The sequence below is a fragment of the Hydractinia symbiolongicarpus genome, chromosome 5 (assembly GCF_029227915.1).
Source record: "Hydractinia symbiolongicarpus strain clone_291-10 chromosome 5, HSymV2.1, whole genome shotgun sequence".
In the NCBI taxonomy this organism is placed as follows: Eukaryota; Metazoa; Cnidaria; class Hydrozoa; order Anthoathecata; family Hydractiniidae; genus Hydractinia; species Hydractinia symbiolongicarpus.
The window spans coordinates 5,341,989-5,363,175 of record NC_079879.1 but is presented as its reverse complement, the minus strand read 5'-3'; the positions used below and the strand labels follow the sequence as shown (position 1 = coordinate 5,363,175).

Here is a 21,187-nt window from a genome sequence, read left to right as displayed (position 1 = left end):
AGATTTCTTAGAGTGCATTATATAATACAATGTATTTGTTAGTTGATATTTGTTTTTGTTTATATAACAGTAGAGCGTATAAATAATACAAGTTCACATTCATCAAATTATATGTCTCATTTCCTTGATTTGAAAGGAATAGAGAACAAAGAAAAAACGTATATAAACAAAAAAGTCATGTTTTTGGCAACATTTTGCTATGAAAGTAATTTTTGGATACAATCTCTACAAAGCGGACACCTCTATAAGATAGACACTTTTTTTGAACCAATGGTGTCCGCCGTAGATAGATTCGACTGTATCATCGAATAAACGACTTTTAACAAGGCATAAATTAACAGTCACGAATTCAACGCGAATGCCCATTACAACTTACAGACAAAAAAAAGCGCTGCGTGTTGCAACAATCGTGTTTAAAGGAGATACAATAAAACTGAACAATTGATACACTAAATATCACCCAGGATTTGTACTAAGGGACGATCAAATATGAAATTAGATCGTTGTTAAAGTTGGAATTTACAAGTCGTCGGGTCGATCCAAAAGTTGCGAATCAACAATATTTGTTGAATGACATTTATTTTGTCGAATCTTTGTATGATTTGTTAAGTCGAATGGTTTTGTCGAGTCGTTGAATAGTTATCGAATTGTCACCTTAATCGTTGAATATTATTTACATATTACTGTAACACATAAACATAGACGTTTACGTAAGATGTTTTAGCGGAGCGGAGCGTCACAAAAATCAAAACGATTTGCATTCGGCATTGAGTGGTAGCTATCCGATAAGTAATCTATACTGAAACAAAACACGATAAACAGAAACAAAACCTTATCCAATATGATCTTTAAGACGTTGCGATAGTAAATCACCTAATGCAAACGAAGTCTTATACTGCTAGTGTAAGTAATTCGTTAATGCGATTTGTCATGACACTGAACACTAGTTTGCTTAAAAAATGCATAGAAAATGAGATAGCAATTGATTTGCCCATAAGAGTAAAGGGTTTAAGATTTTCTGTTTTCATATAACGGATTGTGAACTGAGTGATTTCATGTAATAATTTTAATCGGCAAGCCATTCGACGACTCAACAAGACACGACCACTCGTCAAATAATCCAATGACTCGATCACTCGACAAACAATCCAATGACTCGACCACTCGTCAAATAATCCAATGACTCGATCACTCGACAAACAATCCAATGACTCGATCACTCGACAAATCATTGACCACTTGACAAATCATTTGACGGAACTAGGAGGATGACGAAATGATTATCCATTTAAGGAACATATTAGACCGCACGACAAAACTGCTAGATCGACCCGTCGATTTGATGAATCGAATTTTGGCAACGAGTACGTGAAAACAACAGTGCGTAAGCCTTTTTCTAGTGCACGCAAGCTTCTTGGGTTGATAAAAGCGAAAAAGATCCTGCTGTCTTAAACTAGTACCTAGACCATAAATTGAAAGTGACAGGCTTTCGCCAATTCCTAGATTTTATCAGCGTGTTGAATTGTTTGCATAGTTTCCTGAAGAGAATGACGACGTGAGGAAGATGTCACGAAAAAACGTCACTTATTGATTATCTCGCCAACTATCCTGGTTAATTTGAGGCCTAAAAATGAGCCTTATTTCACCAATAATAAAGCCAAACGAAATGTACTAGTTCGACTTGTTGGATATGCTGCACAATAAGATGTATGGCAACTCTTACAAGTATATACTGACAGGCATCGATGTTGCCTCGAGGTATAATGTAACAAAACCCCGAGAACGAAGAAAGTCTGTGACCTTACCCAACCATTTCCTGTTTTGTTGTGGCTTCCTCGTCAAATTGTGGAAAATTACATTTCTGAGAACCTCCGAAGATCGGCATGCTTAAAGCGGGACATTGAGTGCTTATTGTACAAGGTTTCGAAGGCTCCAAGAGGAAGGGGCGTTAAACAAAGTATTACGATCTAATCACAGTTTTCATGAATGAACCCATACAAAACATGCTGAACTTGCTCAAAGGCATCAATAAGTACCTTTAGCCTAGCTTGAAAGTCAGGGTGTAGTGTAGCGTATTCCATCTTCAGAAAACCTTCAAGAAAATTGTCGGTCTCGTCGGGATTTCCTTCCGCTCTGTGGTCTCTAGGTTCCTCGGAAGTGTGCTGAAATAGCTTTAAACAATCTTTGAACAAGTTTACCTTCCGCTGGCTAGTTTTTGTTTTTACATTTTTATAGCTTAACTATCAGAAAGGACATTGTGAAGCCTGCTCGCAACATATCTTAATCTCTTCAACCTCATCCTGGTCTTTTTAGAGTTTCATAACTACTCGGGTGTTTAAAGTTCACATACGGGCAGACATGTCTTGACTTTTTTAGCTTGTTTTTAATCTCTCCCCAGTCACTAACCTTGTTAATTTCCTCGTCTAGGGGTTTCATACTCTGCTGACCGTGGAGGTATCACTCAAAGGGCTGTTTTTCTGTCTTTAAAGTTTTTGGGAAAAACAAAATAAGACTGAGTGAGTAGCCTCAGGCTATGCTTACAAAAAAAGATGACCTTTACACCAAGTTCCAAGAAGAGCCAGTGATGTCTCCAAATGCGCCTCATTATGACTATTTTAAAGGGGATGGAAATCAATTGAATTATGATATTACTTTCAAATCTGCGAAGTTTTTGCGTCGCGAGCTGGGTGCGAAAGTCCTACACGCATGGGCCATGGTATGTACGACACTCCTTTATAGACACGAGAATCGTCTGCATTAATACGTAATTAGGTAGAAGTGAAGACAGAAGCACATTATGACCAATTTAAAATTATGCCGGTCCTTGGAAATGTTCTCGATAAAACAGAAAGCCTCTTTTCCGAAACTTTGTTCAAGGGAGTATTTAAGGAGCAAGAAGAGGGTTAACGCTGAACTCTAAACACTTCACATTAACTCAAAATTGTTTTGAAGCAAGATGATCTTCTACGATAGCGAGATTGGAGAAACTGAGGAGGAAGTAAAGGGACTGGTGGCGAAAAACTCACAGCCTAGAATATTAAAGGAACAACGGAAGATGTGAAAAGACGACATTGTCAATCCCAAGGATGATCTGAAAAAACTGCTAGACGCAAGTGAAGAAATACGCAAAGCTTATAAGTTGTTGGGGAGAGCAACTAAACGCCAACTCACTGCGTATAAAGAGAGATTCATGAAGATGAAGGAAGGCGACAAGTCACTCATGGACTCTTGTTTAAAGAGCAAAGAATAACCATTGCCACTAAAGTTACAGTCATAGGGATAATCATCTCAACTATCGTGCTGGTAATCACGGGAAGAAGTGGTGCTGGTGCAGCTGCTGCCAGGGGGGTACTGCAGGCGGTAAGAGGTTTGTGTGAAAACATCTTGAGAAGGTTCCCAACATGCTTAAATGACTTGGGTGCAAAGCGTCTGCTGCACTCCCTGGAATTATAGGAAGTGTTGTGTCATTTTTTCTGCGCCAGTGCTGCTGAGTTTGTGGCTCACCATCTGTATATTGTAATTGCTACAGCTATTACCCTTGCATGGGAACAAGCAAGGGGCGAAAGAGAAAGGATAAAAAATCCTTATAAATTTGCTATTTGTGTGATTTCTTTGTTTCCCTTGTCCTGTGTTGGGGACGGATGTTTTCACCTGTGGCAGGGCTTTTCCACCGTGCTTCGCTGCGAGCACTGTATCTATGGTACTTGTACTTTTATCAACTCTTTGTGGAAATCTTGACTCGGACCTTCCTGCGTTTAAATCGACTTGTGTACCAGGAATTACAGTAAAGGGTGCGATCAACAATTTGTTGTGGTATTCTACAATCTCACCGATGTAAAAGTTTGATTTCAAAATATAGACAATAGGCGTGACAACAAAATTCACAGGAATCCTCACATAACGCAGCATACTTTTTGTAAAGTGATTTTTTCCCAACATCCTCCACTCTCAACGCCATCGGATTCAAAGTTTTGTAACAGGATTTGTCTCACTATGATTGTCTGCTCCAGAAATTATCATGGATGTTCTGCTTGTGCTTGTGTGCCGAATATAAGGTCTGCATACATTCTCACATTTTCGCTAAGCTTTGTCAATTTTTGAGATAAGACCAGGGCTTGTAGGTAAGATAAACTTTGCGAAATCACCATCAACATAAACCATTCGGTTTAACCCATCATCAAGTATGGTAGTAAGATGCGATATGAAATTACTGTTGATGAACAAAATAGATCATATGTTTGACAGAGTACTGTTGATGAGTGACAAAGATTATATGTTTGACAGAGAAGCCTAAGGCTGTGGTAGCACAATGTACTGCATAAGGCGGAGATGATGTAGTGGTAGCGCATTCGGCTTGTAATCATAGGGTTTCAAGTTCGAGTCACCACTCCGACGCTAGTATTGTTAGCCCATTTGGTGCCATCTACTAACCGCTAACCGGGTTGTGTGACAGGCAAGCAAGTTAGGGCAATACTATACGTATCTCTGGCGGTAATATAACATACTTTATCGGGGGAAAAATGTCGGGGAAAAATTTCATTGGGTTAAAATTTAGTCGGAGGAAAATTAGGTCACTTCTAAAAATTAAGTCTTTTTTCTGACTAATTTTTCAAATAAGTCACTTTTCCACAATTTTTGATATTCCTGTAGATAGCCTCACAAGGGAATTTGAATTTGAATTCCCCCTTTTTTCCCCTCCGATAAGGTAGCTACAGTCAGAAGGGGCCAGTCATTTAACATTCAATGTTTTATACATGCACATTTCTTCAGATGTTAAAATATGACTACCGAATAATTTCAAAAAAAATAAGTTACGAAAATAATAACAGAGGTGTCGCACACCTCATTTATTATTTTGACAAGGTTGAGAAACGAAGAAAATTTTTACTTAAAAGACGCTCTGAGATTCCCTAAAAAACGGTATACATATAGTTACACATATAGTTCTTTAGCCTATAACAGACGTAGCTTGTAGTGTGTAATATTAGTACAACATTTGCCGTGATGTCATAATGAGAAAACTATGCATATGTAGTAATAAAGAGTATTATCACAGTTATGCGACATATTACGCCATATTACGTTGGTTATGGCCTATCTACTGGAAAATATGCATTTGTTATGTAGCAATAAAGAATACTCTTAGCGTTATATGAAATATTATTCCATATTACGTTGGTTATGGCCTATCTACATGGAAAATATGCCTCTATATGTAGTAATAAAGAGTTTTTTTACAGTTATGCAACATATTATGCCATATTACGTTGATTACAGCTTATGTACGGAAAAATAATCTATCTATACGTAGTAATAAAGAGTATATTATAGTTGTGTAAATATACATCTGTTATGATGAGATTATGCTTAGGGTTATGTGAAATATTATCCATAGTATGATGGTTATGGTCTATCTAATTCAGTCGACGGGTGACTTTAGTCGATGGGCGTCACAATTTTTATTTCGGTACTAAAAAATACAAAGAGTAGTGTATGTACGTCTCCTCCGCGCCGGCCTGAACCCCTATGCAGCCAGCAACTTTGTTTCCAGGCCAATCAAGTGATTAAATATGGCAGCCGAAGCGCAGACGAGAGTGCAACGTGCTCTGGAAGATTCATTAGATAAGTTAGAAAAGGAAAAACTTAGACCACTTTTGGTAGGTTTTTAAGATGTTGCTTACACTTTAAAAACTTTGCAATCATATTTCTTAGTCACTTCTTGTTCTAGCTGCCAGTTATGTTTTTGGTCTGTGCATTTTCAGCTTTTTTGCTTGCTAGCTAATAATGTTTTAATTAGAGGGGGGAGGGGAGGGGAGGGATAATTCTTTTAAAAGCTAAGAGAACTGTGGATGAATAAACATGTTGCGATTTCTTTCAAGTTACATGTTGTTTTAATAGATACCCTTGATATGTTTAGTACTCAATCGATTTACCACAGTAACTTACAACCTGGTGGCCTAAGAGGGTTACATGCAGACGGCCTTACAACTAAGTAATGGCTTTGTTTTATTTTTTTGAAGATAACCCAGACAACATAACCTTAACCACTTTTGTTCTGACCCAATTACGGACACAGGCCCAACTCTGGAGGCTGGACTGGCCCGTCTTTAGACGGGACGGTCTGTCAAACGACGGGTTGGTTCGTCAAGAGACGGTTAGGTGCATTCGCAGTTGTGATAGCCCATCTATTGACGGGCCCTGCTCAACTTTGGACAAATGTATGCAAATTCTTCTAAGTTGGTCCAGGCCCAATTATTGACAAAGGAATCTCCCGCTTTTAAAAACTGTCATCGGATGGGACAAACTCAACTGTACATAAAAAGGACTCTTTCAATTTGAGAAAATGTGTCATAACATGGGACAGGCCTAACTGTTAAGAAACAATTCCCATGCTTTTAAAAGACTGTTTCATAAGATGGGACAGGCCCAACTATTGACAAAGGACTTGTGCTTTCAAATATTGTACCAAAAAAAGGAACAGGCCTAACTATTGACACTTTTTAGAAACAGCCACAACATGGGCCAGTCTGAAGACTCCCAGAACAAAGTTAAACCATGTAACATGAGCAACACAGTTACGAATTTTAAAAAAAATTTAGACAGGCCTGCTTTAGTCTCAACAATTCATCCAAAATTACCATTGGTGCTGCAACAAGATTATTAAAATTTTAAAGTCTGCTAGTAAAGGTAAAATATGTTTTCTGTTTAGTATCGAGCACATACCGAAAGCGCAAGATGTTGCCAAAATCAGATTAGCTCAAAAGAACAACTAGAGCAGTGCATGCATGGTGCATTTCAACCTTCTCAGCACGCACAACAAACAATCAGCAGAGAATTAAATCAATTTCAGGTGAGCACTGGTTTCTTACATGCTTTTCAGGTTCTTAAGTTAATCTATACCTATAACAAGAAAGTAGGTACCTGAGAACACATCCATAGGTGTCCATATATTGACTTTTGAAAATTTAGCCTAAATACTGTGTCAGACAAATCATATACACGCACATTCAGGTATATACAAAAAACAAACATGTCGACAGACACGTTGTTTTTCTTTCGGCACACAAAATGTTTGTCGTGGTTAAAAATACATCCTAATTTTTTATTTAACTTCCCTTAACACTATACAATTCATGCATGGTGTCTAAGTTTCTCACTCAATAATAACACGTTAAACAAATCCCTCACTCGAACCGTGAAAATATTAAAAATATTAAGTTTTATGTCACGTATTATGCCAACAGATGTATTCAACGCATAAAAAATGGGTATAAGAAAGAAGGTAACTCGCCCACAACTTGACCTACCATATAGGTATGTTATTTTTAGGACACAATCTCAATTTATAAGAAACTTGTTTATTTTGTGTGACCTTGCCTACATTATGTTAAATTGGTTCTCTTTCGTAACCACCCTTTCATGTATTTACTATTGTTGTGTTGTTTTTAAGGGCCCTTTTAGACGATTAATTATTCGCGTAAAGTTACTAAATATGTTAACAGAAAAATATTGTAATAATTTACGTTCAAATACACTATGAGTTATTTAATAAATTATTCCTCATCTGTTGAGTTTGTTACGTTAAAGCCTAATTCATTTTGTCATGTGGCGCCGTAGATTAGTGGTTATGTGGCGCCGTAGATTAGTGGTTATAGCTCTCGTACTCTGTGCGGGAGACCGGGGTTCGATTCCTCTTGACGGCGATTCAACATGGGCGAGTGAATGTTATCATAGCCCCGGGTTAACCCAAGCCATGTGAGGGAAATTGGGAAGATGGCACACTGTGTGGGCCGTTGGATGTTGCCGGGAGTTGTCTAGTAGAGCGCGGGCTCTAATTGGGTCTGCGTAGCTCAAAATGAGCATTAAATACTCTAGGACTCTCCATCTACGCCATGGCCCCTCCTGGAAATAATAGACAGGGTATATCCCTCGATATTTGTGAGGCTAGCCATGTAAAATATGCACATCTATCTATCTATCTCATAACTGTCTACTTTCACTTCAAAAGTGGATATTTACAGCATGATAATTCTGTATAAGTTGCTTAGTTTGGAGCCACGTGTACTATCGGATGTCGGAATCCCTTGATCTTTGCTAAACTATTGCTAAATAAAATCAAAACGTTTCGATTTTATTCATAGCTAAACTATTTTTAGTAAAATTTATTTATTAATTTTTGGTACATACACTACCAACTATTCCGTTAAGTATTCTATTTTAAGTACACGAGATAAATAATTTATCGAATAATTCACCGTCTTAAGGGGCCAATAGAAAGAATTGCATGGACAGACGTAAAACTAAATATTATTTGGTATACTTGAAAGGCCAAAAGGGGAAAATAAAAAACGAACTGTTTAAATCATCTTTTACCAAAATATAATTTACGTATTTATTCAAAATTTTCGATAGAAATAAAGTAAGTTTTAGGGTACCCCATCCTAGCAACTATGAGCCTGCAGCTGATATAAGCAGCATAGAAATAGACTATCACTCTGCAACAAGTAAAGACAACAATACCATTTATTATCAACTTTTTAAGCTCTGTGCAGTGGTACAAGTTTTTGATAAAGATGTACAAAGATGAGACTCATGTATGCGATTTTCCCGCCACTTTTAACCACTATTCCCCCAAAAGTTAAATAAAAGCAAATGAGATGAAAAATAAAGTTACAATATTCTTGTGTGTAAAAGTAAATATTTTTGACGAATAGCTAAAAGCGAGATCTGCCATTAAAATAAATTTACACAAAAATGCCGTTTTAATATTTTATTATCTTTTAACATTGATAATAAGCTGATTAGTATTTTTCATCTTACCAGGACAACTTTATATTTATAGGATCGACTAAGTCGCTGTTTTCATCTTACCAGGACAACTTTATATTTATAGGATCGACTAAGTCGCTGTGCACAGCAATGTCAAGATCATGTACAAGACAAAATAACTGTGAATACCACGGCTGCCGATAGTTCGAAACTTCAAGGAGAACTTGATAGTTGTATCGTAAAATGTTGCGACACTCATATCGAACTTTTGCCGAAAATGATGATGCGAATAAACGAAAGTTTAAAACAATTTCAAAATACTACTTAACGATACTAGAAAGTTAGGCTTGGAAACTGAATTAGAATATATTTTTAGAACACATTTAAACAAAATTTTTATCATGTTTTACTTGTCGAAGGAATTTTCTAATGAAATGAACTATATCATAGATTGCCAGTATTTTCACGTCCAACATTTGTCCGCACAAAATATAATGACTGAAGTTTGTACAGTCGGGTTAATGAACGAACTGATGGTGTTAAATGCAATTTAAAACCGGCAATTAATTCCCCCAAACTTAGCCCCACTGGACTTTTTCAAAAAAAACCCTTTAAACCTCATTGATAAGACTAACATTAATATTTAAACGCGTAAAGTAAACACGTGAAGCTTTGTGGTACTTTTGTAAAACATTAAAAATTCGACTTAATGATGTTTAAGACGTTTTAACCGTGTTTTTATTTGAAAAATTTTAAAAAAACCTCGACGCTTAACATTGGTGTTAGCGCTTTTAAGATGGTTGGTCGGAAGCAAGCTTTAAGGCATATCTTCGCTAGGTTTTACGATTTACGCAGATTGTACACTGTTTATCGGAGATAAACCGTCTAAAATAATGCAGGGTAAAATTCTACTGAAGGCTTGAAACATTCCAAATAATGCTGCTAAAGCAGGGCTTAAAAATGAACTACAATGCCCCTACGCTATGAATTATTTAGCCCTTAAAATAAATATGTTCGACTGAGAAAGCTATTTTGTCTGGCCCCGTTGGTATGACTATAGTCAGATACGGCGGTAATTTTTGTTACAATTTATCCCACTGTGACGTCATAGTAACGGGTGACTAACCTGCAAATTTTGTAGTTTTATGATAATTCCATAAAAGTGCCCAGCTTTTGAAAGTATTATTTGCAGATATATTTTGACAAACTTGTTGTACTTTTTTATTTTTTATATTTGTATATATGATTGGAGTTTCAATATTAAGCATCACTGTGAGATCACACCCTTTTTTCATTGTTTTTAAATGAGAAATGTGTAAAACAGACAGTCTGTAAAATACTTCGCATTCATGTGTAAGGGTACTTTAGGGGCAGAAACTTTCGCGGGCATTAACTTTCGCGTTTTTTGGTCTTTTTCGCGAAAGTTTATGCCTTTGGAAATTCTAAATCATCAAAACGCGAAAGTTTTTTACGCGAAATCATGGATATTTTTTAAAACGCGAAAGTTTTTTCACCATAAAAAAAATCATAAAAACGGGGCAGTTTTCAAAAGTAATGATTTATTTCTACTTTAATCGTCGTCAACTACAATAACACTTGGTGTTTTTTTCTTCTTTGGAGCTGCGAGAATTTCTCGGATGTCCCGATTATTTGAAACAGTGCTTGTGGATGCAGACTTTTTCTTTCTTTTGCCGGGGTTTGCGGTGTAACGACTGTAGGCGGCAACGTCATGACGAAATTGAACAGATTTCCAACCGCTATGTCTTCTGTTGGTTCCGTGTAGAGATCCTTAACTAGATCTAAATAACGTGATGTTAATTTCGCTTGAAGAATGGTAGCTCGTGTTTCGATCACAGCTTGACATTCTATTTCAAGTCCTCCTTGTACTAAGGGAGAAGGGCGATAATGTTCTGAAAAAAGCGTGTAAAAGACATAGACGCACCTCGATCTAAGAAATACTTTGTTATTCTTGAAATCTCTTTTGGCAAGTGTCCAACAGTTTCTCCATTTTCGCTCACTGTCTTTATAGCAAATCTATCGAAGGCGTTTCCAGGCTCGTGAAGACAAATAAGTTTTTCGTTCTCTTGCCAAAATCGTCGATATAATGATATCCTCTTACAGCAGCAGTAAATGTATGTTTTTCCATATTGATGAAGAAGATTTTAGTATCTAAGTTCGATTTTTTTTTAATTTTATTCATTTCTAAAGAAAATTCGATTGGATGATTCAAAATAAAAACATTCGATTATTCGCGAAAACAGAAAAAAAAAACACTCCATTGTACAATAAATATTTTTGATTGCATCAGACGGAAATGTATTGATTTTAATCTGCGATGGAGAAGATATGAGTAGAGAGCTTTCAAAAACAAGTTCTGGGATTATGTAAACAAACTTACAGGGTGTTTGATAGAGAGCTCTGTCAATATCCATCATCATGTCGTTTTTAAGAAAGATGCAGATTGAAGCTAAGAGGCAAAAAGAGGCAAACAATCAAGAATATGAAATTTCTCAACAAAGCTTGCAAAGTCAGAGAACGAAGAAAATGGTGAGTATATATGTGATTTTCGAGATTACAGTATTCAAAAATTCTTGTGTAAGATAAAAGCAAGAAACTTTCTACTTAAAACATTTTTAAAACCTTTAATTGATGAAGTTCTTTTCATTATTATAGAGACATCGCAAGAGCCTACAACTTCGGAAATTGGCACGTTAGATGTGCAGGTCATGATGAGATGGTGAGAAAATATCTTCTATCACTGAGTCAATACAACAGTAGCAAATGCAACAGCCAAAGCTCTGATGAGTAAGTATCCTCATGCTGTCGGTCAAGTTGACATCGACTCATCGCGTTGGGCAAAAAGCCTGTTTTCCTGAATAAATTTTGTCAAGCGGAGAAAAACATCACAAAGGTGGACATACCTGATGGGGCTCGAAAAGAGATAGAGTTGCTATATCTCCATGACGTTGTATCAAAAGTAAAACAGTACAACATACCATCTGCCTTAATTTTAAATATCGATCAAACTCCGGTGAAATACGTTCCAGTAGGAGATTGATGACGTCCAAGTAGGGTTACAGTTGTCCAAACTTAAACCTGTTCACGCCGGTTGGATTGTGGAATTCTATAACCACTTGAGCACGCCGAAAGGGAAAGAAATTATCGATAGTTAATGGAAAAGTGCTGGTATTTTTTATGCCTTAGAACTCGGTTCAAGCAAAATGCCATCGATTGATCCTTTCCGATGCTGAGTAATGATATTGAGCAATCTGATGATAGCTATCTCTTAGCAATTTGTGATGTCACAGTGGAGGAATTTGAAGCGTTATGTGGAAGCAAGATTCAAGAAAGTGATGACGATACTGGCTTAGAATGGGGAGAGGCAGATAATTAAATTTACTTAGCCTAAACTTGTATATTTTATACATTTTTGATTACGGTAAAGAACTTAGATGTGATTTAACGAATAAATTTTTTTTCTTGGATTTTGCCCATTCGCGAAAGTTTTTTCACGCGAATATGAACCTTATTTTGAATTCGCGAAAGTTTTTCCCGCGAAATTTGTTTCAAAAATCGCCAAACGCGAAAGTTTTGGTCAAATGTTTCGCGGTTTTTTTGACAAACGAAAGGTAATGCCCGCAAAAGTTTCTGCCCTGAAAGTAACTGAACTAAACCATGTACGCTTTGGCAAGATCGTTTGCTGGAGCAGAAATCTTAATTATTTTCTCTTTACATTGTGGATTAGTCGCATTTATAGTAACAAACTTGACCTAAAACGTGCAAAAAACGCCATTTTTTGTGTTTGTTAGCTCGGTGAATGGATTTGGATGCAAATTTCTGGCATGTTGTAAACTGGAAATAATTTTTTTCACGTATGTTAAGTGTCTGTAATAAAATGGAAAAATTAGTGGCCCCCAGTGGAAACAATCCACTAACTATAGGTTTTTGTGATTTTCTGGGCTAGCCACTTTAAATATTTATTATTATTATTATTATTTTTACTGCCGTGAAAAACTTAAACCTTTTTTAAAGGGAGGAGAGCGCAAGCGAGATTCAAGCGAGATACTCTCCATCATCAACCGTGCATTATTTACTGTTTCACTGCGCTTGCGCCCGTCTTGAAATGGCTGAGATACTGGAAAATATTAGATAAAAATTGTAGGTAGCTAGCTGAAGTCTTGAAACTGTCTTTGTCATGTGTTTTCCTTATTGTCAAACCCATTCTATACTGAACTTATTAATGGAATAGTCTTTTGCCCTTTGCCCTGTGCCCCTTTAACCCTCTGACATGTCTTTTAAAGCCAACGATCTCCGTGACTCCGTGTCAGTGAGTGCTCCAGCTATTTGAAGGAGGGCTGAAATAAATGTCAGAGATTTCTGTACCCCAAAAGGAAGCTTTACACATAGTTACGCATTTTTTGTTTCTACTGACAACAAAGACTTGTTTGCCTATTTTGATTAGTTTCTTTTTTACTTTTTGATAAGCTGTTTATGGCAGAACAAATAGTCCGTGCTTGTCCTTGTTCTGCCTAGATTGTGAAAATGACCTGTTTATTAAACAGGACAGCCAGATTATGTACGCAAGATCCCATTATGTTTTTTGCCCCAATTATTATGTTGTCGTGACCAGATTAGGAATGCTGAATGGCTGGCCAGGCAACCTGTAATATTGGCTTTTCCTTAAACATTTGTGAATGAAACTTTGACGGATTATAGTATGATGGATTTGTGCTTTTTTTTTCTGTAAGCTGGAACACCATTAAGTCTTGACACAATTTTTCCTTGCAGGATAAAACAACATTGAAAACTAGGCAGAGCAAAAAAATCTCAACGTAATTTTAAATATAAACACCTCTTGTGAGTACATTTCAGCATAGTATACTTTGAAGTGTATAACTAAATTTCACGAAAGTAGATTTTGCGGATGGGTGGTAGGCTCATTTTTATTTTTTGCAGGAATTGAATTCTAAGGATGACCTAAATAATTTGTTTTCCAGGAATTAAGTTTAGTGAAAAGTTACTAAAATTTGGAACCCCAAAATTTCGTTTCCACGAAGTTTCGTTTCATTTGAGAACAACAACAACTTTGCCACAAGCGCTATTTGGGTGCCAGATGTGATAACGAATGATATAAAAGCCTGTTGGCCCTGATTATGTTCGCTCTATAAGCGAGGAATAACGTAAAAGTGTTGCACATAGCCTGCCCTGATTATGTTCGTTCTATGAGTGAATAATATTTTAACTGTCTTACATAAGTGCCAAATAATATTTTTTAACTGTCTTACACAAGCCTGCCTGTCCTGGTTATGTTGCCCTGATTATGTATTTTCTGCCCTGTTTTTAAACGGGGCAGGCTGCCATACATAATCCAAGCAGAGCATACTTAACGAAAGGCAATATTATGTGAAATTCAAACCGTGCTAAGTGAATAAATATCCATCAATATCAATGCAAGTTTAGCTTTGCAAAGCAGAATAGGAAAGTATTTCTAAAAAGCTAAAAATATAAAAATGAAAAAGCTTTTAGTTATTTAGGCAAGTTTCATATAGCGACCCTTGTTTATAATCCCCAAACCTCTTATGCAAGTAAGTCGTAGGCAAATCCATTCTACACTTTATTTTCAGGTAGAGGTATCTTTTGATCTTGAAGTTAAAATATATATAGCTTGTATGTAGTTTAGAGTTAGAACATATATTGGTGAAAAGATGCTAGTAGCCACAGTACAAAAGTTTTTAACCATAATTTGACTTTCTTCACCTAAGATCTTTATTTTTCTGCCTGTTGATTTTTCTGAGTTTTTCCACGTATGTGCAAGAATCCTGTAAAAACACAGCAAAACTTTCTATAGGCGAATTTTGCTGTGACATTTACATAGAGATATGTTCGCATTTACATAGGGACAGAAATCAACATTCATAGAAATCATTAAAACAAATTAGGGTCAATTACATCTCAATTTTTCCCACAGTTTACATTATTTTGAGACCATTAGGCAGGGGTGTTGAGGGACCCTAACATTTTTTTACTTTAATAATATAAAGGGATCTGTATAATGCACTTGTATCCAGACAGGCAAAAAAAGAAGGACCACATTGCTTATTTATAGATTTATAGGGATTGTTTTTTCTCCGCTATTATCTTCTTTCATTGAGGTGTGTATTGTCATGTCGCAACAAAGTGAAAGTGGTTTCATTTTTGTTTAGCTGGCTAGGTTAAATTTTTTTTACAATCTGTATGCCAAATTTAACATAGTCCCAGAAGCCAAACTTTTTCTAGACTCACATTTTTATATTGATATTGGATAATAGGAGAGATAGTTAACGCTCTGTGGTACTAGTTCGAATTTTAAAACAGTTAAAACAGCGAGTCAGATAGCTTTTGATTGCTTTCTTTTGTTTTAATAAAGTATGAATAAATAAATAAATTTAATAGAGCTAAACAAAGAATTTTACCTCTCGGAATTGTTTATGTGTTTCCGTATTATGTTTAATTCTCTTTAGTATCATGTACATAAAGTGTTCAAACAGAATCTTATTCATGCCTAAATGACAAACATAACCTCCTTCTGTTTTACTTTTTTCACTGTCAAATTTAAGTTTGTTGTATGGTCACAGTTACCCAATAAATCTAATCTAATATTTGGCGTAGTTTGTCTTAGATTGGCAATCCTTGTCTTTTTAAATAATTATTGACATTCTCGACCAATCAGAGATTGCTGATTGTACATTCTGTAAGGTTTACCCAGTGTTGCATATTTTCAAACTTTTTTTCTTGGCCCCTTCTGATGCTATCTCATGCAAAAAATTTTTTTAGGAAAAGGTCTTTTTTAACATTGGTTTTGTTAACATCCAGGCCCTAGATACACGTCTATCTCTTGCTGATTCAAATAATATAATAAAAACAGTGAATGAGACACATACATGTTTATTCAATATATTTCAGCTCTTGCGAGTCTTTATCAGGAATAAGCACAGTACACAAATTTTGACGTTTATAAGTTAAATTGTTAACAAAGGAGTAGTTAAAAAAAATACATAAAATATATCTTCCCAAAAAACTTGATGTATAAAGGAAGCAGATAATAGAAAAAGTTTGTGGCTATAACAGTACCAATTCCCGAAATCCCTAACCACAAAAATATTTACAATTAACAATTACAATTTAGATTAAAACGAATATAATATACTTACATATTTTCATCATCATCATCATCATCATCATCATCATCTTAACGTCCGTTTTCCATGCTAGCATGGGTTGGACGGGTATATTAATGACCCTCTTCCAATCTGATCTAGACTGTGTTAGATCTAAACTCAACTTCCTCTGTATCAAGTCTGTCCTTATAGCCTCCTGCCAAGTCTTTCTTGGTCCGCCTCTGGGCTTTGCCCCAGGAACTATCAAGTCTCTACACTTTCTTACCCAATTATCCCCCTCCATTCTTCCCCAGTGCCCCAGCCAATTCAATCTTCTTATCTGGATAACATCTTTAATTCTACAGATACTTAGCCTGCTTCTTAGCTCATCTGAACTCTTTTTGTCTCTCAGACTGGCGTTACACATCCACCTAACCATTCTCATATCATTCCTTTCTAATCGGTCAAGATCTTAAACAATAAAATTTATTATACAAAAAATGAATGAATGAAATAAAATATCTTGACCGTGAACCCTCAGAGGAATGATACCACTGACGTCATAGTTGAAAAAATAAGGAGATGGGGATGAAGAAAAGGAGGAGACTTCAGCTGCCCATTTACTATATGTTCCCATAAAATATAGACAATATTCTTAACATGGATAATATAGGTCTGTTAATGTTTGACTTCTAGCAATTTTTTGTTAACTGTTAAAGGTCTTTTCCATGTTAAAATATGCACATATCAGGATTTTTAAATGTAATATGCTGCATGAATTATGATGCAATTTTACATTTTCTTTAATCAGTAATTTTAACCTTGTTGATAAATGGATGTCACCCTAGTTAAATTAATGGGCATAAAAATTATGCAAATACAACACCCGTTTCTGCTGTACTTTTTTGTAAAAGCCGTTTCTTATAAGTCTGTTTTCTCTATAAAGAATTAAGAGTCAATAAATTTGGTATTTTTGTTTGTTTAGCCACCAGGCTTTCTAGTTCCTTTTGTGTTCTTATAATGATGTGAATATATTACTTTCATTTTATTTCCAAACTCACTAACAGATCAATATTTCACTTCTATGACTTTTGCACACTGACTTCCAATCTTTTAAGGCTGGTTTATTTTAGGTTTTTACTCCTTTTTGTGTATTTACATTCAAATTTGTTTTAAAATTGATACTTGCATGTTTAATGATTCAAAAAACTTACCATGCTTCTTTTTTTTAAAAAAGGATCTTTTTGGAGAACTTGATAAAATCTAAAGCTAACATCACACTGAAAACGCAGTTCCATGCGACGCAGCATGTGTTTGCATGACCTTCACATTTTGTTCACATTAAGTTTTATAATACATCATTTACTTTTGTATACAAGAGAAAAATGCTGTTTAGTTACTTTTTTTATAGTTTTGACATGTGCTATTTTTAAAAAATTAATTTTTAAAATATAGCATTATTTTTATAAAAAAATTTGCACTTAAGACCATGAAAACAAAAATGTAGTATATACTAAACAGTATATATATATGTAACACCCATTCTTCCCTTGGTGACCAAATGTGTGAAAAACTACAGCAGTAGATTAGATTTTAGTATAAAAGCCTACTAGAGTGTAAAAGTTGATAGGAAAAACTGTTTAAGAGCTAAAAACTGTAACTGTAATATAAGTGCATTAATGTCCTGCATAAAATGCTTGTCACAGCAACTACCATTAAAAACATTTGCATTGACATGTTTTTTGTAACAGGTATTGCCATGAAAGATTTTGAAATTATTAATCACAACTCCTGCATAAAATTGTTTTCTTTTAGCCATTTAAATTAGATCTTGATTTTAGATTAAAACTAATATTAATTGATTTTGTAAAACAGGAAATGTCTCGGCATGAAGGTATACTTTTAATTTATTTGATTTCTGTATTATTTTAAATTTGTTTCACAATTTTTGAATTTCTTTCGATATTGTTTATTTCTGTTCCAGGGGTGAGCTGTGATTCGTGCAACAAAAGTAACTTTCATGGGAAGAGATACAAATGTTTAATTTGCTTTGATTATGATTTATGTTCATCCTGTCATGATACTGGTACAACTACAACACGTCATACCCTGGGACATCCAATGCAGTGCATAATTACTAGATCAGATTTTGGTATGTTTTTATTATTTATTTAAATTCGTATTGACATTTGCCCATATTTCTGCTCTGCTATTTTGCTTACCCAGGCACTCACTGTTAGTTGTGTAGCAAATTTCAGATAATCTTTATAAGTGTAATTTCTTTTTAGAATTATTCTATGGCGGTGAATCTAACGCACAGTATGATCAGCCTTCTTCATATTCATTTGTTTGCCCTCACTGTGGAAAGTTAGGACTAAGTGAGAACGTACTACTTGAGCATGTAGCTGCTGAACATGCCAATACTTCAACTGAAGTGGTAAGTAACATTTGAACAGTGTTTTTATCTTATACGAACAGATTTATTAGAAGTTACAGCCCAAGAAATATTAAGAAAACTTTTTCAGACAGATTTCTCTGTTGACTGAAAGGATAGAAGAAAAACTGCTAGAAAGGGAGTAAAGTTAGGGAAATTTTGACAGCTGATCATTTGTTTTGAGTTAAAAAATAAAATAAAAAAAGGTTCCTTTAATCCAACACGGCATTCTGTGTGCATATAGTGGTAGGAACATGTACTGTGGATAAAATGAGTCACAACAGGGAAAAAATTATTTTTTTAAATATTTTTTCTCGTTGTGAATGTTTATGCTATCTACAATTCTATTAGATTTGCCCAATATGTGCTGCCCTACCTGGTGGCGACCCAAATCACGTGACCGACAATTTAAACAATCATTTGTCATCTGAACATCGTTTGGTAAGAGATCCTATGGTAATATACATATTTAGTTGTTCCCATTTTTGGTTTATTTGCTCTTTCTAAGAATTAATTTGTTACATTTTCTGACCATTATATTTTTCAATACGTATATCTTCTATTATTTTCGTTTTAAATAAAAACCTTATTTTAGGATGAACCTTTAAGCAGAAATATCCGTCGTATATTTCACCCCGTTCGAAATATACCACCACCGAGGTCTCGGAGGAGTGCTCAGCATCTCTCCGCAAGCGTTACATCAACTTCTTCAGCTATCAGTGCGGCTGCCATGGGTGGAGGAGCCATTTTTTCGTCAGCAAGAGAAAATATCGATCCCATAGCGGAATTACTCTCGCAACTGTCTGGTGTGCGACGAGCATCGCAGCAGCAATCATCAGCCACAACCGCATCTCAGTTGCAATTACTTCAACAACAGCTACAATTTGAACGACAACAGGTGTGTGTTTCGCATTATTATACACTCATGTTGTCCTCACCTGTTCGTCTGTTTTAAAACTTGTATCTGTTGTATATATAACAGGTTCAACAAGCACGTGAACGATTAGAAAGATTACCAAGGAAGCAACCAACTCCGCCAGCAGCCACTTCAAATAAGAAGACAGATGCTGCACCAACAGATCAAAGTAAATATCTACTCAATGAGTAAGTATAGTTTGAAATAAACAGATATTTTTTTAGATAATTCTAGAAGATTTCGTGAACCTCATTGTGTTTAACGTGCTGTACTTCCAGCCATTGTTCAAATTATGTAAACCTCGGTCTCTCTTTCTTTAAACGTCCCTCTTAAGGGGGATTTTCACGAAGCGAATTGAGCGGCGAATTCGACGGCGAATTGTATCTGAGTATGCAAAATCAAAACAAACAAAACTGCGCATGCTCAGATACAATTCGCCGTCGAATTCGCTGTTCAATTCGCTTCGTGAAAATCCCCCTTTACGACGGTAGGTGGGAAACGCTATACAATAGGAGTATTTTTAATATTTAAACTTCTAATGAACGGGATTATTCAGCCATTTACGGTATTGACATCAAATTTTTTGTAAGCTGTAATATGTAATGATGTTAAAAGCAAGTGGGAAAATTTAATTTAGCGATTTTGCCTGAATTGTTAAATAAGACAAATATTTATTCCGAACCCCCTAAAACACGATTTTAGAAATCTGTAACAAAATTTATGATTATTGCTATGCTAGTATGAGAAGAAGTTATTAACTTAGAATGATGTAATATTATGTGAGAAAGTAAATTATAATACTCCCTGTCCAAGTCAATTTAAAAACCGGGGGATTTATAATCCAAAAGCCATCATAATCACACCTATAATCTGAATAAAATTTTATTACTTCATGCTAACAGGCAGGCAAGGGTGTGTGAAATACAGATGCAGGAATTATGAACGACGGGAGATACCTGTAGAATTTTCCACGGACTAACGAACAACATGTTGCTTGATCCTTCAAAGTATTCTTTTTACTATGCATTTATCCTGTTTCTTTTAGGTATTTTGTGCAAAATTCGACAAAGGAGGAAACCAAGAAGACTAGAGAAGAGAGATGTGAACGAGAACAGTTTACTACGGAACTTGTCTACTCCCTGTTGACTCCAGAATTAGGAAAGGTTTCTCTAGATTCTAAGAAAGACGAGAGTGTTGTACCTAAGAGACAGAAAATTATTAAAAGTGTTGTTTCGAACGATGAAATTAACGAGCAAACGTTGGTTGAGAGTCATCTACAGACAGATGCTGACGTTTGCATTATTAATGGTGCAAGTGCTGATATGCCAGTGTCATGTAACACGACACAATTAGTGACTACGGGTAATTTATTGTTGACTAAACAATGTTCCGGTACAGAAGTGACGTTTGTATCGGACGAAAACGACGGCAATCATCATACGTCAGTATCTTAGTAACATGAGTAAAAATAACGAAATTTCAACCATGTTTACTTAGAGCTGACAATATTGTGTTAAAATTCTTTTAGTAAGCAATCAGTATGCCCACTCGTTAGTCTTCACAAATTTTATAATCAATATGCTGTCCGTGAAGAAGAACGAGAATATTATCATTAAAGACTTTAGTTCACTGGATACGTTATAACCACTTGAATTTACCTTATAATGTAGCTACAGAGAAAAATAGAAGCTGAATAGCCTTGTGTCACGACAACTATCTGCATTAAACCTGATAATTTAAATTTTGTATTTTTCTTTAAAAAACCGTAAAAATCTGTTTGTTTGTTCTTTGGGATGAACTTTTGTTACCCAGAATTCTAGAAGTATTCTATGTATTTTTGTACGAAAGTGAATGTTAAGTTATTCAAGTCCTTGTAAATTAATATGCGAATAAAGCATGCCAGTGCTGAAGAAGCTTTCTAAATAATGATGA

The 21,187-nt window shown here is 35.4% G+C and overlaps 2 protein-coding genes across 3 annotated transcripts; both read left to right on the top strand.

The window, feature by feature from the left end:
• Nucleotides 1–5,513: 5,513 nt before the first annotated feature.
• LOC130644357 (protein FAM136A-like) lies at nucleotides 5,514–9,162 on the top strand. Its single transcript, XM_057449923.1, has 3 exons — nucleotides 5,514–5,657; nucleotides 6,710–6,850; nucleotides 8,894–9,162. The coding sequence occupies exons 1-3, from the start codon at nucleotides 5,571–5,573 to the stop codon at nucleotides 9,095–9,097; spliced, it is 432 nt and encodes a 143-aa protein (XP_057305906.1). The 5' UTR covers nucleotides 5,514–5,570; the 3' UTR covers nucleotides 9,098–9,162.
• Nucleotides 9,163–17,746: 8,584 nt separating this feature from the next.
• On the top strand, nucleotides 17,747–21,181 carry LOC130644354 (E3 ubiquitin-protein ligase KCMF1-like). Of its 2 annotated transcripts, none has more exons than XM_057449918.1 (7): nucleotides 17,747–17,799; nucleotides 17,890–18,057; nucleotides 18,194–18,342; nucleotides 18,691–18,780; nucleotides 18,935–19,237; nucleotides 19,322–19,443; nucleotides 20,301–21,181. In XM_057449918.1, exons 1-7 carry the CDS (start codon nucleotides 17,784–17,786, stop codon nucleotides 20,707–20,709), a joined length of 1,257 nt encoding a protein of 418 aa, XP_057305901.1. In that variant the 5' UTR covers nucleotides 17,747–17,783; the 3' UTR covers nucleotides 20,710–21,181. The 2 variants fall into 2 exon arrangements, with proteins under 2 accessions (XP_057305901.1, XP_057305900.1); XM_057449917.1 differs by having other exon boundaries at nucleotides 18,691–18,795.
• Nucleotides 21,182–21,187: the final 6 nt, after the last annotated feature.